At 42.6% G+C, this 17,513-nt stretch overlaps 1 protein-coding gene across 1 annotated transcript in view; it reads left to right on the top strand.

The window, feature by feature from the left end:
- The window catches only part of WWTR1 (WW domain containing transcription regulator 1), a 131,723-nt gene that overhangs the window by 106,130 nt on the left and 8,080 nt on the right, over window positions 1-17,513 (top strand). Inside the window, exons 4-6 of the mRNA XM_072727122.1 lie at window positions 326-528; window positions 15,804-15,937; window positions 17,298-17,410. Of these exons, the coding sequence (XP_072583223.1) occupies window positions 326-528; window positions 15,804-15,937; window positions 17,298-17,410 (450 nt within the window). The remainder of the gene's footprint in view (window positions 1-325; window positions 529-15,803; window positions 15,938-17,297; window positions 17,411-17,513) is intronic.

Below are 17,513 nucleotides of genomic sequence, written 5' to 3'. Positions count from 1 at the left end.
GTTGTGGTAACCTTTTGTGGAATTTATTTTTGACCACTATGTTCTTAAAGCTTAAAATGTGCTCTAGACACAGGGAAGGTGTGAAGTAATTTTTAACAGGGCACAAAATGCCAAGACTAGATGAGTCAGGAATGGGGCCAGTACCTGAGTCTCCACGAATTGAATTAAGGTAATAATGACTTAAACAGTAATGATTAACAGGAAAGTACTTTGGAAGGAATCTCAGGAATCTATATGCCAAAGCACAGAGCATTCTGATGGTCTCTTTTTGATAAGGTATTGTAGGACCTGTTCATTAATCCCCTTATGTTCTTCCCTCCTATAGTGATGAATCACCAGCACCAGCAGCAAATGGCACCCACTAACCTGAGCCAGCAGAACCACCCTACCCAGAACCCACCAGCAGGGCTCATGAGTATGCCCAATGCTCTGACCACTCAACAGCAGCAGCAGCAGAAGCTCCGGCTTCAGAGGATCCAGATGGAGAGAGAGCGGATCAGAATGCGTCAAGAGGAGCTCATGAGGCAGGTATGGCCTTCTGTGGTACCTGCTGGAGGCTCCATGATCTTGGGTGCCAAGGCTAGAGGGTAGGTAGCTGCTGGCCATTGGGGCAAATCTTTGTCTAGAAGCATTCAAGGCCCAAAGCCTACTCCAGACCATATGAGTTAAGAATCCGGTTTTTTCTCCCAACATCTACCTGCATTTGTCTTCAGAGCCAAACATATGTGTATGAGGAGTAGCTATGTTAGCATGCTGCCTTTGGGTTCTACTGCTGATCTCTATAAGGAGAGGAATACTGTGTTCCAATTAACTATTGCTGTGTAATATATTATCCCAAGAAACAGTGGCTTAAAACAGTTTTGTGGGTCAGGAATTTGGGCAGGGCTCAGCTGGCCTGTTCTTCTGCTCTATGTGGTGTTGATGAAGGCCAATTTAGTAGCATTCAACTGGTGGTTGGGTTGGTCTGGAGGGTCTAAGATGGCTTTATTCAGGTGTGTGGCATCATGATTAAGGATTGCTGGAAGACTGGACCCGGTTGGAACTAAAACCTAGAGTATCTATATATGGCACCTCTAGCTAGCACGCAGTCTCACTAGTGGGACATAATGTATAGCAGCTTGGTTTTCCCAGAGAGAATGTTCCAAGAAACAAGATGTAGAATCTGCCAGCGTCTTAGGATCTGGTTCTGGAAAGTGTCACAGAATCACTTCTTCCATATGCTCTTAATCAAAGAAATCACAGATTTGCCCTAGATTAAAGCAGATAGCAGAAGAGATGTCCGTCCCATGGACACAATGACAAAGGATTTGCAACCATCTTTGGTCCGCCACAGAACATGAAAAAGATTGAGGGAGAATGAGAAAGGAAAAATGTTTGCATACAGGCTCTGATAAAGTGGGTATTGATCAGGCATCTTTTGCCATACTCCATTCATTCATTCATTCATTCATTCATCACTTAGTCAGTGGACGGAATGTTGGCGGGTGTCCTCTATGGGTCAGGGTGGATGCAGCACTTCAAAAAATGAATACAACAGAATCCCTGAAGGAACCCACAGTTTTCTGCCTCCCTCAGTGTCTCCGTCTGTGCAAGAACAGGATATTTCTTCTGTGTTGCTAAACTAATGGAGCCTGTGTTTTTAGATCTCATAAATTTTGCTGACTACATTTTAGGGAGGAAAGCTTCAGTTTATTGTTCTAATTCTTGAGACTTTGCTTTATCACTCACATGAAGCAAGATACATGAGTGGCCTCCTTTCACTAGTTTAAGGGAAATAAGTAGTTTTAACCATTCCAGAGAGCTTTCTTGTAAGAGCCCGGGAGTGTCACAGTAAACTTTGCTTCTTTCCTTTTAGTTACATCTGATCCTTTCAAAAATATACATTGACTTCTATAAATGAATATTGTATTTCTCATCAAGTTCTAGGTGTAAAGTATCTATATAATGTGAGGTCTTAAAGACGTGGCGATTTAAAATAAGTCCTTAGACATAGCCTTTGATGAGAGAAATGAATATAAATTGTGCTTTGTTGTTCAGTGGAACTATCCTCTGAATTTGAGGAATACAGCTTTATAACATTAACTACAGTTGTGCCTTTTTCCCTGAGGATTTATGTCTGAATGTTTATGGTTATTTCAGGGTAACAGTTGTTTATGCTGTTTTTAGATATACAGTATCATGTTTCCTAACAGGAAACAATTGTATTATTATTTTTTTGTCTTAGGATAATAATTCCACTTGGAATATTTTTTTCTGTTTCATAATATAGAATAAATTAAACAGTATTAATGGTAGCATTTATAACTTTTCTTTTAGTTTTATATGGAAATGAGCCTTTCATGCATTTTTTCCCCCTTTGCACAAGGCTGTGGAGGTTTCTGCAAAGAATGATTTATTTCTCAGTTTGTGCCACTTTCTGTGTTTCTTTCTCTTGCCCCACCTCCTCCTTTCCCACGGAAAGTATTTCTGCAGAGGGGTGGGGAAAAGTGCCCCAAATTGTTTCCTTTATTCCAACCATAGGTGCCTTTGAACCAGAATGTAGTATTGATGGTTCATATTACAGAAATGCCAACCGAGTTCATTAAATGCTGATCCCTAGAGGCTGTGGAACTTGGAGCATTTTGCTGCATCATATTGTGCAATCCTACTGTATAGGACAGTGGGGAGGAATGTCCAGATTTGCTCGCAGAGGCTCCCATAGTTCAGCTTGTGTGTGTGTGTGTGTGTGTGTGTGTGTGTGTAGTTAAGAGGAGGAGAGGGAGGTGGAATGGATGGTTCTCATGTCCTTTTATTTTAGTTATAGAATACAGGAAAAGAGATCTAAAGGGATTTCTTAATCATGGCAGGTTTTTACCCCCCATCCAGAAGCAGCCTGCTCCTCAGTGTCAAAGATACTATTTAAGGCTCTACGGTAAATAGTGTTGGAGTGTTCGCTGATAGTTTTCTGGGGTTTTTGCCAAGATGCCTGATTGTTCAGGTATGGATTATATCTATCATAGTGGGATTTTTTTACTTCTTCCTTTTCTTCCTTCCTTCCTTCCTTCCTTCCTTCCTTCCTTCCTTCCTTTACTTCCTTCCTTTCTTCTTCTTCTTCTGATGATGATGATTTTCTGCCTCAGTATTTACACTTAAGCCAGGGACAGGGAAATGGACTGTTAGTAAAGGTGATATTTGGCCAACCGTTTAGCTGCCTTAATTTAGAATCTGGTATAAAACTGGAATAAGGGTAGAGGAAATGGTGGTCTGGTGAGGTCTGAAGATTTGTTTTAAAAAGACTTATTTATTTATTTATGTATTTACTTGCATATTTATAGAGCTAGAGCATGAGCAGAGGGAGGGGGAGAGGGAGAGAAGCAGAGCCTAATGCAGGGCTGGATCCCACGACCACGATCATGACCTGAGCTGAAATTAAGAGTTGGATGCTTAATCAGCTGAGCCACCCTGGTGCCCCATGATTACGAAGGTCTGAAGATTATCTGTAGATTTCCATTTCTTCATCCTGTCCCACTCCCATGCCCACGGTGGTCAACAAGCGCCTGAATCTCCTTTGCTCACTGGGCAGTCTGTAAGGAGCATGGCTTTCCTGTTGCTCACACGTGGGCCTAGCTGTGCAAGCTGCCTTCTCAGGGCCCCTGCCTTGCAGGCAGCCTTGACCTACCTGCAGTTCTATCAAGAGAGAATTTCCAAGAGAGAGGCCCCATCCTATTTCTATCTCCACGGTGAGAAGGGAGTTTGGTAAATTTAATGAGTAGATGAATTTATTCCCTAGTTCTTGGGAAAATAATCACCATTCCGAAAATTGTGATCATCCTTAAGCATATAATAAATATGAAAGCTCCTTATCAATTAAATACTATGTGAATATTTGGTTTTGTCCCTCCGTCTACCTCTTCCTTCCTCATGCCATCATCCTCCAGGTGTGTCGTCTGACAAAGTTGCCCTATGGAGAAAGAAGCTCCTCAGTTGGTATCGCATAACCTGACATACATCGCATGATGCCAGGGGCTCACATGTTAACTCGTGGTCACTGAAATCATGTAGAGTATCAACAAATGGGTGTAAGGAAAGCTTGATTATAGATCTGAGGTGAACCTTCATTATTTCAGGATGGAAAATTGTGTTTTTCATTTTTTTTTTTTAAGATTTTATGACACAGAGAGAGAGAGAGAGAGAGAGGCAGAGACACAGGCAGAGGGAGAAGCAGGCTCCATGCAGGGAGCTGATGTGGGACTCGATCCTGGATCTCCAGGATCACACCCCAGGCTGAAGGCGGCGCTAAACCGCTGGGCCACCGGGGCTGCCCTGTATTTTTCATTCTTTTCTTTATCTCATTCATTTATCCAACCAGTGTTTACGTGTTGAAAAATATTTATTTTTTCATAAGAAACACAGAGAGGCAGAGACATAGGCAGAGGGAGAAGCAGGCACCCTGTGGGGAGCCTGAGGTGGGACTCAATCCCAGGACCCCAGGATCACGACCTGAGCCAAAGGCAGACGCTCAACCACCGAGCCACCCAGGTGCCCCAGATAACTTAAACCTTTAACAGACAAGCAAAATGATGAGATCAAAATGATTACAACTAATCCAGATTTGTGGCCAGATGGGTAAATTCAAACTCTTTCCTACTTTCATACTCTGGAGCTGAGGGCAGACACACCACAGCACAGAGTTCTGTGATGTACAGAGGGTACTTCTTTATTGTGTTCAGTGGCCCCTCAGGCCAACAGCAGCCACAGCCTTTAGGATCAAAGGGCCAGTCGGGTATTTGGTATCTCCCTCAATTAGGAATCTTCTGAAGTAGGAGCATTTCATTAAAAATGGTCCCTACAATTTAGCATTGGCTGCAGTAGCCACAGCTGAACTTCTTGTATCTCAGGATGTGGCAGGTGCACCAAGCTAAGGGGTGCCCCGAACAAGCGCAGGGGAATCCTAGCCAGGTCTGCAATATGCAGTCTTCTTGGGAGCATGGATGTTTCCCTGCTTCTACAGGCATCTATCGCAGACATTGTGGAGAGTGAGTTTTTGGGAAAGACCTTTTCAGTTGTCCATGATAATGAGAAAAATGGTTTGTTTTTGTTTTTTGTTTATTTATTGTATAATGAGAATTTTGTTTTTGTGAAGTTTCCCAAACCTGGAGAGGCAGCTTCATGTTCGTTAGAGAAATGGCAACTGGAGAAAAGAAAGGTGTGTTGAAGGTGTGTCTCCTGGTATCTTCATGTTCTTTAAAAAGAATTTTGAATTCAGTTTGACATTTTTTCTTTTCTTTTTTTTTTTTTTTAAGATTTATTTATTTATTCATGAGACACACAGAGACACACAGAGAGGCAGAGACATAGGCAGAGGGAGGAGCAGGCTCCATGCAGGGAGCCCAATGTGGGACTTGATCCCAGGACTCCAGGGTCACGCCCTGGGCCCAAGGCAGGCGCCCAACCGCTGAGCCACCTGGGCGTCCCAACATTTTTTTCTTTTTAGTTAGAAAAATAAAGTCTTTAATTTCTACAAATATAACTGAGTAGGGTTTTTTTGCTTGTTTGTTTTTTCCTGATTGAGACGAAAGAAGCATTTACTTAGCGAAATAAGCCAGATCTTTATGATTCCATTTGTATGATATTCTGAAAAAGACAAAACTATAGGAACGGAGAACAGGTAACTGGGTGCCAGGGTTGGAGGTCGGGGGCGTGGGGGCTGCCTACAAAGGGGCAGCGCTAGGGAATTTTGGGGGTAGTGGCACGGTTCTGTATCTCGATTTGTCAAAATTCAGAAATGGATACCATAGAGTGGATTTTACTGTGTATCAATTAAAATAGTAAGAAAGCAAAATTATCACACAAGACAAAACATTTATTGCAAAACAATTTTGAGATACTAAAAAATAAGAAATTAATAATCACTCATAGTCTTCAGAGAATAGCTATGATGGATGCTGGTGCTTTCTCTCCGGTCTTTGTATGTGTCTGTGCGTATGCTCTGTTTTTAAAACAAAACAGGTAGCATATACTCCTGTTTTATTATCTCTTCACCTTAATATATGGGGACATCATTTGATTATTCTGTATCAGCCATGGTAGTTGTGCTGTGACTTTGGATATATCTATTATAAAGCTGCCTCGGATCCTTTCTACAACAGGGCTGGACATAATTTTTAAAATACCGTGAGCCACGCATGCCCACGATGGCTGTAGACGATTCTGCTGTTACAGCTTAAAAATCAACACAGTATTTGCTCAGTATCATAAAGGGCATGTTTGCAACTTTACCCAGAGAAATGGAAAATTCTGGTAACTGCTAAGAAATTGAGAAACAGGCTTCTCAGTCAGTCACTATTTACTCGTCTCAAAGAACAATTCCTTGACATGAAAACAGAGTCATGGCTCTATCTGAGCAGAGTATTTCTTTTCATGTGTGTTATTCATTTAATTAGGAAGCTGGGGGGCCTTCTGCCTTGAAGATGTTAACCTCAAGGACTTCCTGTCCGCCCCCAGGGCCTGGAAGATTCTGAAGTGGAGAAGCTTTCGCTCCCCCTTGCCCCTTCTCAGGCCCTGTCTTGTTGAGAAACCGTTATTGTTCCTAGACAAACCCGGCGCTGCTTTTACCCCGGCCTTTCTCTTAATTGGGGCTCCGTGGACACGAGAATGCAGCTTGTCAAACAAAACTGCTGACTAAGCCTGGCCTCTAGTTGCCAGGGCAACGGGGATGGGGACAAGGGTTTGGGCGGGAGGCCTCGGAATTCTTCTGGCAGGCCCCACAGATTTCTGTTAGGCCTGACAGCCACGCGGGGTCCGGCCAGCTGGCCGGTCCCGACCAGGCCGGGGAGGGACACGCCCGGCTGGGAGCAGCCCCGCTCTGGGAGAAGAATCTGGAGCCTGGTATTTGTCATGTGAAGAATAGCTATTTAGAGAGGTTAAAAGTGCCGTATTATAGCAGCTCATGAGGCATAAATGGTGGCTATTTCTCTGTCTTTGCTTCAGAAGCTATAATTTAACTTCCAGAAAAGCATCTCATGGAATTAGGTTTCGGGGTTGACTGGGACGTCAGAGGTCATGTCGTCCAACCAGTATGTAACTCCGTCTCTGGTGGCCTGGCGACGTAAGTTCAGTCATTGATTGGTCCAAGAAATGCTCTGGGTACTAAATGCACAGCGGACAGACGGACTTGGTCCCTGCTCTCCAGAGAGCTTCAGTGCTGGTTTCCGTCAGTGTTTTATTTGTCTACGAGTCCCAGAACTAATCCATTTTCTGAAAGGACCTGGGGTTCTCATGCTGCTGAGGAATAATATCAATATAAATCTTTTTTCAAGGACCCCCCCCCTTTTTTTGTAACTTTTACTTATTTATGAGAGACATAGAGAGAGAGGCAGAGACACAGGCAGAGGGAGAAGCAGGCTCCATACAGGGAGCCCGATGTGGGACTCGATCCTGGGACTCTGGGATCATGCCCTAAGCCAAAGGCAGATGCTAAACCACTAAGCCACCCAGGCGTCCCTACAAGGACCCCTTTTAAAAATGCTATAAACTGAACATGTTTTTACAATAGAGGGTCACCAAGTTTGCACAAGGAAAAGCAACTTCATATTTGTGATCTTCAGAAGATCACCAAGGCACAAAGAAACAGACCGTTTCAGAATCCATTCAGCTATTGTGTGTGTGTGTAGAGAGAGAATATCTAAATTGTAAAGTTTTCCTGAACGTGATCCTGAGGGACAACAGAGATTATAGCCTAACACCAGATTGTGATCTACATCCGGATTGCGAGAGCAGCAGACACACCATGGCTAATCATCATGGACTCAACGAATGTCTTCCCCAAAAAGCGTTAGAGGTTTGACGCTTCTTTCATACCAACAGTCTGGCAGCTGAGCATGTATGATGAGGTATTTGAAAAAGGGAGGCTCCAGGAAATGTGACAATGAATTTCTAGAATCTCTTGGCACAGAGTTAAAAAGAAATTTACATTGGGAATTTTTTTTTTTCCTATAAAGAAGGTAAATAATTCAGCCTTCTGCCTCTGCGGTCCCTGAGGGTTTTGGCAGAGGCAGCGACTTTTCTGCACCAGAATAACTATTTTAATGTTAGGATTTCAAAATATTGTCTTTATTTTTTTTTTTCATTTGTCTGTACTCACCCCACCCTTTATAATTAAAACAATCCAATCTTGCAGTTTTGTTGAACCCCTGGCCACACACGCTTAAGTCAAGCAGAGCCCCCTCAGGAGGGTTATTGTCATTTCACTGCTCTTTGAAGCCCATTCCAGGGAGGGCAGGAGCTGGCTGGCTGCATCGCTCGGCCAAGGACAGGCCGGGCTACAGGACAGGACGCTTTCAACTGCTGTTTGCTTTCTCACCTCCTCTGTTGATTTATTCCACAGGCAAGCTGCAGGCCAGCGGGGAGCTGGAAGGAAGGGAGGTTTGAGGTTGGCTTCCAGGGACATCTTCAACTTACAAATCAGCATTTGTCTTTCACATCCTCCTTGCTGTTTTACACCCCACCCCCTTCCCCAGCTGCTAGGAAAGGGGTTTGGTGTTGTTTTTTTTTTATTTTTAACCCACATATAATTATTCGTTTCAGGGACCTAGATGGACAACCACAAACTCTGAAAGAGATTCTCAAGCCTTTATTTTGCAAGTCTTTCCACCCGCAGCTTGGATAGAGAAAAAAAAAAAATACAGTTGTGTGGGGAGGGGGAGAGGGGGAGGGGTGGGGCTACTAGGGGCAGCTTTCCAGATCTTTCTGAAACTGGCCTTTAAAATCTGAACTTACAGCTTTGCTTGGTGTGTTGTGAATTCCCAGGACACTGACTCCACCCATATACATTGAAAAGAACCATAGAATATGTCCAGTTCAGTCTTTTTCCCAATTTGGCAAGGGAAACCATGTTCAGGACAGCTAAATAGGCTGTATCATCAGGTCTTCCGCCATGCTACCTGAAGGAGGAGGGCTGGTATTTCCATTTGATAACTGGGAGAATAGGCCCAGAGAAATGAGATAACTTGCCCAAGTCCCATGGCCAGTAGATGAAAGAGCTGAAAATTTTAGGTCTCCTGACCTCAACCCTTGGTTTTCTTCTCTCTGCTGCACTGTGAGGACGGCTATGAGAACAGACTCGAGCCAGATCTTGGGAAGGTTGCTTAACTTCTCTGTGCTTCAGTTTCCTCATCTGTAAAATGGAGATGGTTGGGTTGTCATGAAGATGAAATGATAGAGTGCTTAGAGCAGTGCTTCCCACACCGTAAGTGATACGCAAGCTTTAGCTGACATCTCTGCCTCCTAAAACATACAACTCTACCAGGAACTCATTCTGTTGACTGCCTCTCTGAGCCAGGTTCTTTATAAACATGCTTTTAAATCTTCACAACAGGGACGCCTGGGTGGCTCAGCAGTTGAGCGTCTGCCTTCGGCTCAGGGTGTGATCCCGGGGTCCTGGGATCAAGTCCCACATTGGGCTCCCTCCAAGGAGCCGCCTTCTCCCCCTGCCCATGTCTCTGCCTCTCTCATGAATAAATAAATACAATCTTTAAAAAATAAAATATAACAGCCTGACAACGTGACTTTTATAAGCTGTCTCTTTTTTTCAGATGAATAAACTATCAAGGAAGGGTAAGAGTCTAGCCCAAGATATTACAGTTAGAGAGTAACTGACCTGGGATTTGAACTCCAGTCTTTCCGATTTCAGGGACGCCTTTTCTCCTGTGCCAAGCTCTGGACATGTCTAATAGCATTTAACCTTCAACAACTGCTTGAGAATTCCGGTGGCCAGTAGCCCAGAGAATTGAGAGAGCCAGTTCTACCACTCAACAAGGCTACTAGCTGGAAAGCCCTTCCTCAGATCTGTCTCAGCTCTGTGGTAGAGGGGCACCTGCGTGGCTCAGTGGTTGAGCATCTGCCTTCAGCTCAGGGCGTGATCCTGGGGTTCTGGGATGAAGTCCCGTGTCAGGCTCCTCTCAGGGAGCCTGCTTCTCCATCTGTCTGTGTCTCTGCCTCTCTCTCTCTCTCTCTCTGTCTCTCATCAACAAATAAATTAAATCTTACCAAAAAAAAAATCTGTGGTAGAAGGAATCTGCCTTTCTTCCTCCATGTGTTAGCCCATTAATACTTGGAGAACCAAGGTATACCCCTCAGCTCTCATCTGGTTAAACAGTTCCCTGCTTCTCCAGAAGACATGACACCTGGATCCCTTCCAGCCTGATATTTCTCCTCTGGTTACTCTTTGTAGAGTGTAGAACAGGGACCTGGATGCAGCCTTGCTTGCAGCGGTTGACTAGAGGTAGGCACGTCTGTTGAAATATCTAGAGCAGCAATGCTGATCTGCTACTTGAAATGGAACAGAGGTTTGGAACATGGAGCTATCAAGGAGATAGAACGCACAAGGCCTGGCTTTTGTCCACATCTGTCTCCCTCTCTAGAATCCTCCGTGATGTAGGGCATTGTCTGTGCTCACTGCTATATCCCTGTGTCGAGGACAGTACCTGGCATCTGGTAGTTTCTATAGGATCTTTAAAAAAAATAAATACAGGTACAGATGAATGAGTTGTTCTGGGGGCTGAGAGAATCAAGGGACTTGGAATTTTGCACTAGGATAGGTGGTGATAGCATTAAGAGAAAGCTTGAAGTTGGTAGGAAGAGCTGCTTGGGGCCAGATGAGGAGTGGATTGTGACACGTAACTCGACACATTTATTTAGGAGTCCAGAGCCAGGAGAGAGGAAGCTGGCAGCTCGATGTGGTTCTGATGGTCAGGGAAGGCATTCTGGAAAAGGTGATACAACAGAACTTCCAAGGGCGGATAAGACACGGCTAGATGAAGAGGGACTCAAAGTATGAGAAGTCTAGGAAACTAAAGGCTTATTTGGGGGAGAACAGGGAAGGGGGACCTTGGGAAGGCACCTGTGAGTAGACCTACTGGACTAGAGTGGGAGAGATGAGAGTCAGACCAAGGGGCTCAGGTGTACCTTCAGCTTAGCATTTGTTCTCCTGCCTAGATGAGGAGGCGCTGGGGCCCCCAGTAGTGGTTAGCGCAACTGCCACACACTCTCTGAGTTGGGAGACCTGAGTCTAGTCCTAGACCAGCCTTGGCCGACTGAGCCTCTGTCTCCACATCCGTTTGCTTAGTCCAGCGCCCACCATCTTCTGCCTGTGGTTGAGCTATTTTACCTTCATCCGACTTGACTGCTGCTTCTTGGTCAAACCAAAGTCAGGCGTGTAGGGCAGCAGATGTTGTGTGGCAGCCAAAATCATACCGAGTCTGGGATTTAATTTTATACCTAAATTTAGCAGTTATTTTTGAGAAAATCCTCCCCATGTTTGGATTCGGATGTGTTAATGATGTTAGTCCTTTTATTTCCAAACTTTGGGTTTTGTACTACTCTTTTTCTCCTCCAGTTCATGAGCAGAAATAGGAAAATATTTTCAGTCAAGAAAAAAAAGGTACTTCTAAATATGGAACTATTACATTATAAAATATAATCAAGTGAAGTGAAACTTCTTACTGTTCTCCATGTATATTAAAAACTGATTTTATATTATGCAAAAAAAAAAAAAAAAGCTTACAGACTGGTCTTTATTTTAAAAAGAAAGAAACAAAAGAAAAGAGAGAAAATTGTTTTCTTAGCCTTGCTGACTCATCATGATGAACTTCACGCTTGGGTTTAATCCATCCAAAGTGAAAGGTAACCACGAAGAAATGTCAAACCACTCAGTATGGAGAAGGTTCCACATGGTAACGTGGCTTCTACGATTGCTTGGTTTCTGCTTTTGTTTTCTGGGATTGGAATACAGAACAAGAGACGATAATAATTTTACTAAATGAGCTCGTCTGTGTAGATGCTGTCAGTATCCCTACTTTCTGGATGAGGAACAGAGAGTTTCACTGGCTGGGAGATGGCCGAGCCAGGGTTCACATCCAAGAGGCTGGTCCCAGAATCCTTGCTCCTGACCACTCTGCCCTCCTGCCTATCTACTGTTTTAAGAGCAGTGAAGAGAGCCGTGGGATCATCACACAAGGGTGGAGTTTGTGCCTGGCTAGTTGAGATGTATACATAGGCTGTTATTTTAATCATATTTGTGGTTAAAGATGAGAATGGAATGTTCTTAGTTTATTTTTTTCTTTCATTACCCATGACAGTTTAAAAAATTCCCATTTAAATTCCAATAATTTTCAAATATTCATTGAGCACATACTTTATTGAGTACCTGCTGTATGCCTAGAGTATTATAGGCAGCGAGGATAGAGTTGTGAACATGACAAAGAAGATTCCTTTGTGGAGTTTTCTAACATTCTGATGGGAAAGACACAAAAATACTTAAGCTGCCATGAAGAAAATTTAATTCAATCTCTGAAGAGATAGCATTTGGAGGAGGCAGACCTTAAGTGAGGTTTATAAGCTTTAGGAAGATCCAAGGAGGAGGTTCTAAGCAGAGGGTACACTTGGGGCAGATGCTGGCAGTGGGGGGAGCAGCGGGAAGGGAGTGAGTGAGGGAAGCATGTCAGAGACAAAGGAGGGAAGTGGACAGTGCTGTCACATAGGGCTTTTCGGGCCCAAAATGGTGGGCCCACTCAGATGGACATAGGGCAGGGAGCCAACATTCTCCTCATGTTGGCAGCTGTGTGGAATGACTTGTAACCCAAGAATAATCGTGGAAAGAGTGTTGCCCCCTATAATAACTTTCTAACTCACACTACTCTGATTTATATTTCAAAATTACTATTCAGGTCTATTCAACACCTCTCTCTTTTTAAAAAAAAAAAAAAAATTTCTTTATTTATTTGAAAGAGAGAGAGACCATGAGCTGGGGAAGAGGCATAGGGAGACTCCCCAGTTAGCAGGGAGCCTAACGTGGGGCTTGATCCTGGGACCACGACCTGAGCCAAAGTCAGAGGCTTAACCAACTGAACTTCCCAGGCACCACATTCAACACCCTTTCTAGAAAAGTATTCTTTCTCATTTGTTAGTCATTAGAAGGTGGAAAATGATAATGTGAGCCCCCTACAGACAGAACGTAGCACTGCCTCTTTTGATGATGGGGTCAAGCCTCCAAAATAGTTGAGGAAATAACGATGCTGAGGAATGGAACTTCAATTATCTTTAATTTAAAATAGCGGGAACATATGTGAATTGACAGATGTGATTTGGCAGATGGCACAGTGAAACGTTTTCCCCAATATAGTATGGGTTCTCTGAGCTTTGGCTATTCTACTCTTTTGAGTTTTATTTATATATTTACACACAAGCTTTCTCTTAAAAATATATGTTGTATCTATGTGACATTTGCCAGGAGTAATTTAAATGAAGGGGAAAGTTTAGAACTAAATATTTTATAGCTAGTTTCTGATTTTTTTCTTATAATTTAAACATTTTACTTCCACCTTGTGTGTTATTATAGATGAAAAAGAAATCATATACATATATATATGTATAGTGTGTGTGCATGTATTTTTTAAATTTTATAAAACCAGTGAAGTTTCAGAAATAATGCTCATTATATTTACATTCAGACCACCTGGATATTAGAAATTGAACCAGTATTCTTAAGACTTACAGTGAGAAAATTTTGTCAGATATAAGAAAATGCAGCGATCTCTTCAACTTGAATGTTTAAAAGAGCATCTATCTAGAGGAACATAGGGCAAGGGAGGGAAAAGTAAAGCAAGATGAAATCAGAGAGGGAAACAAAGCATAAGAGCCTTCATCCTGAGGGTTGCTAGAGGGGGTGGGGGTGTTGGGGTAACTGGGTGATGGGCATTAAGGAGGGCACATGACGTAATGAGCCCTGGGTGTTGTATGCTACGGATGAATCATTGCCCCTCCACCTCTGAAACTAATAATACACTATATGTTAATTAATTGAATTTAAAAAAATAAACCAAACAAAAAGAGCATCTGTTTCAGGGTAAACTCCACATTGATTCAGAATGGTTATAAAATGAAATGTTATTTAAAGTTGATTTTTTTTTAATGTAATGAAGGTTATTGCCCAGAGGATCTCTGCATTTACAAAGAGTTAGATACTATATCATCGCCTAGATGCTTTCAGACGGTGGTTTGTGTGTATGAGTGTGCTTGATGGACTCTGGGCTTCTCCCACCAGCTTCAGTCTTTGTCATTCTTCTGTATGAAGCCTTCAGGTGAGCTTTGGTTCGAGAATAAGGTGTCTAATGCACACTGCCTACCACGTAAAAAGAACTATCAATCAGGAAGTAATTTAATTTTTCTAGATTTATTCAGAAGGTACTTCAAAGATTGGAATTATAGACTAAAATCACCTTTAAAAAACTATCCTTTGTTGTTGTTGTCGTGGTTCGCTTTTTATGGATAACTGAAGAAAATTTGTTTAGCATTCTGGTTATTTGCAACCTGGATGAAGAGAAATGAACCAGAAGCCCTTCCTAACAGGATGTTTATTGCAATATAAATTAGCAGTGCGATTTCTTATCAATCAGGTGTCTCACGTTTTATAAGAGTCATGCTACCCTAACTCCTCATAACAGTACAATGAACTCTAGTAACCGAAAGTTTTTATTGCCGATGACTTCACTAGACTTGTCTAGACAGCAGTTATTCTCTAAAATCACAGCATGTTAGGGCTGGAAGAGATTTAACAGAGATACCGTAATTTAAATGGCCTAAATGTTCTGTCTGCCATTGTAGCCATGGTTTTGGGGTTTGAGGGATGGTAAGACCAATGACTTCAGGCTGGAAAGTGGGAAACTGATAGGCATAAATATAGGAAGGGCCTAACTTTGGTTTTGGATGCAAATATAAACATATAAAAGTATCCTTCTCTGGAAAGGGCAGCAAATTTGAAGGGAATTTGATGTCTGTTTCTGTTTGTCAAAATGGGAGATTCTCCCTGGAGGTTCTACCTAGAGAAAGTATTGCAGTCAAATTCATAACCTTTTGGATTGACTCTCTTTGGCAAAGTAATGCCAGCTAAAACAAAATAATTCCTAGCGTTCTAATTTCTGCTAATGAAATCCATATGCTATCAGTTTTGTTGTCAGTGGGATTTGGATTGGCTCTGCGTGGTTCCCCACCCTTCAGCCATTTTAATCCAGTCAATAAAATGAGCAGTCAAGTAGAAAAACTGATTGACTAACAAACCTTTTAACTGGTTGTTTTGCTCTCCTGGCTATTGACATAGGGCTGCCAGCTATGATTTTTTTTTTAAAGATTTTATTTATTTATTCATGAGACACACACACACACACAGAGAGAGAAAGAGAGAGAGAGAGAGAGAAACAGGTTCCATGCAGGGAGCCCAATGTGGGACTCGATCCCGGGTCTCCAGGATCAGGCCCTGGGCTGAAGGCGGGGCTAAACCTCTGAGCCACCTGGGCTGCTATGATTTGATGTAGAGCCTGAGTCTCTAATTCCACAGCTTTACGGGCCCATTGGTGGCAAAGACCAGAATGGAGGTACTAGGCCAAAGGAGTTCAGCTGCTTTGATTGACTTAGATTTGGTCTGAGCACCTGGAATAAAAAATAGCCTTGTCTTTGAGAAAGTGTCTTGACACCTTTCTTTGATTTGGGTATTTAAACAATTGAAGGGGTGGGACAGTTGCTACCTAAGTGTCCTGAGGTAGATATTAGCTGAGCTTCTCATTAACTTTGTGAATGTCAGAAAGTGGCTTATGCCTGTAAGACTTTCTCTGGAGAAAGAACAGTAATGATTTCCTGATGATTTTGACTGGTTGGGAACAAACATTAAGTGCTTTGTATTTGGTGAAAAGTTTTCATGTGAAATGTATTTCGCTGCGATCCTTGTGACAAGGAGTGAATAACTTGCGTCTCCCTCTGTCCTATTTCTGTAGGAAGCCGCCCTCTGTAGACAGCTCCCCATGGAAGCCGAGACTCTGGCCACCGTTCAGGCTGCTGTCAACCCGCCAGCCATGACCCCAGACATGAGATCCATCACTAATAATAGCTCTGATCCTTTCCTCAATGGGTAAGTTAACGTTTTGGAGCGACTGACTTATTTTTGCTTTCTTTGTTATATGGTCTGGAGCATAATGGGTCTTTGTTTATGTCGGGGAAAGGTAGGGAGCTTGGAGGTTGGGGTGGGGATAGAGGCAAGCTGTCCATTTCCTGATGTTGGCAATTGTACTAGGATTATGTAAGATGTCCTTGGGGAAGCTGGGTGAGTGGTGCACGGGAACTCTGTACTCGTTTTACCTCTTCTTTGGGGGTCTAAAATTATTTTACAAAAAAATAAAGTAATAAAATAAAAGTATTTTACGATAAAAATTCTAATTAAAACAAAGGGATGCTGTTTTAAAATATGAAACATATGAACAGAAGGAAAGGATAATTTGCCAGAAATATGTTCATGAGTTAGAAGTAGTCAAACCTTAATTGTAGCTTTTGAAACCCAACTAAAGGGCAATTGTCTATTTTCTGTGCCTTTTCTGCCCATGCAGAGGCTTGTAGCAAACAAATACAAGTATGAAAGTTAGTGAAAACAGAAAGAGAGGTAAAAACAAACAGTAACTGAAATAATGAAGAAAAGGAATTTTTAAATTGTTGATTTAGAAGTATTACAAATATACAGGAAAATACAAAGAATATCCTAAGATTTACCCAGGTATCCAACACCCAGATTTGCCATTCTTCCATAGATCTTATTTTTTATTAACATATCATAGTTGATATTGAAACCATCCCCACCACCACTGAAATCTGTTTCTTTCTCTTTTTCCCTCCCTCGTAGAAGCCACTATTCAGAAATTGGTGGGTGGGGGCACCTGCGTGGCTCAATGGTTGGGTGTCTGCCTTTGGCTCAGGGCGTGATCCCAGGGTCCTGGGATTGAGTCCCCCACAGGGAGCCTGCTTCTCCTTCTGCCTCTCTGAGTCTCTCATTAATAAATAACTAAATAAAATCTTTTTAAAAATAATTTTAAAAAAGAAAGAAATTGGTGTGTGTCCATCACACATTTTTATACCACCTATTGCTCGTCAGCGTGTGCATTCATAAGCAATATTCAACATTGTTTTCTTTTTTAAAAAATTAACATAAATCGTATCATATATGCAGAACAGTGTTCACGTTATTATTTTGAGATAAAAAAGGAAGTCAGTGTCAATTTACTACAACGGCCAGTGTTATTTGCCTTGTCTTTTACTTTCATTGACATTGGTGTGCAGGTTTTACAGTTAAGGGGAGGTGCAAAGTCGGCCTCCGTCCATTGCCTGCAAAGTTGGGCAGCATGACAGGAGTGCACCAGTTTAGGGGTTTCGTGACTGTGTTTTAATTTTGGAATTTCTTGGTGTGGGCTTGCATTGAAGTTTCTCCACCCTTTGCTCCGCAGGGGGCCCTATCACTCAAGGGAGCAGAGCACTGACAGTGGCCTGGGGTTAGGGTGCTACAGTGTCCCAACGACTCCAGAGGACTTCCTCAGCAACGTGGACGAGATGGACACAGGTGGGAGCAAAGCCTGCGAGTACCTGGCAGTGTGTTTGCATTTTTAAATCGTCCCTTCGGTCGTCTGAGTTCTAAGTCCAACCAGAAACACCTATTCTCAGCA

Source organism: Vulpes vulpes, chromosome 11 (assembly GCF_048418805.1).
Source record: "Vulpes vulpes isolate BD-2025 chromosome 11, VulVul3, whole genome shotgun sequence".
In the NCBI taxonomy this organism is placed as follows: Eukaryota; Metazoa; Chordata; class Mammalia; order Carnivora; family Canidae; genus Vulpes; species Vulpes vulpes.
The sequence above is the reverse complement of the archived record's forward strand: the minus strand, read 5'-3'. Positions and strand labels throughout refer to the sequence as shown.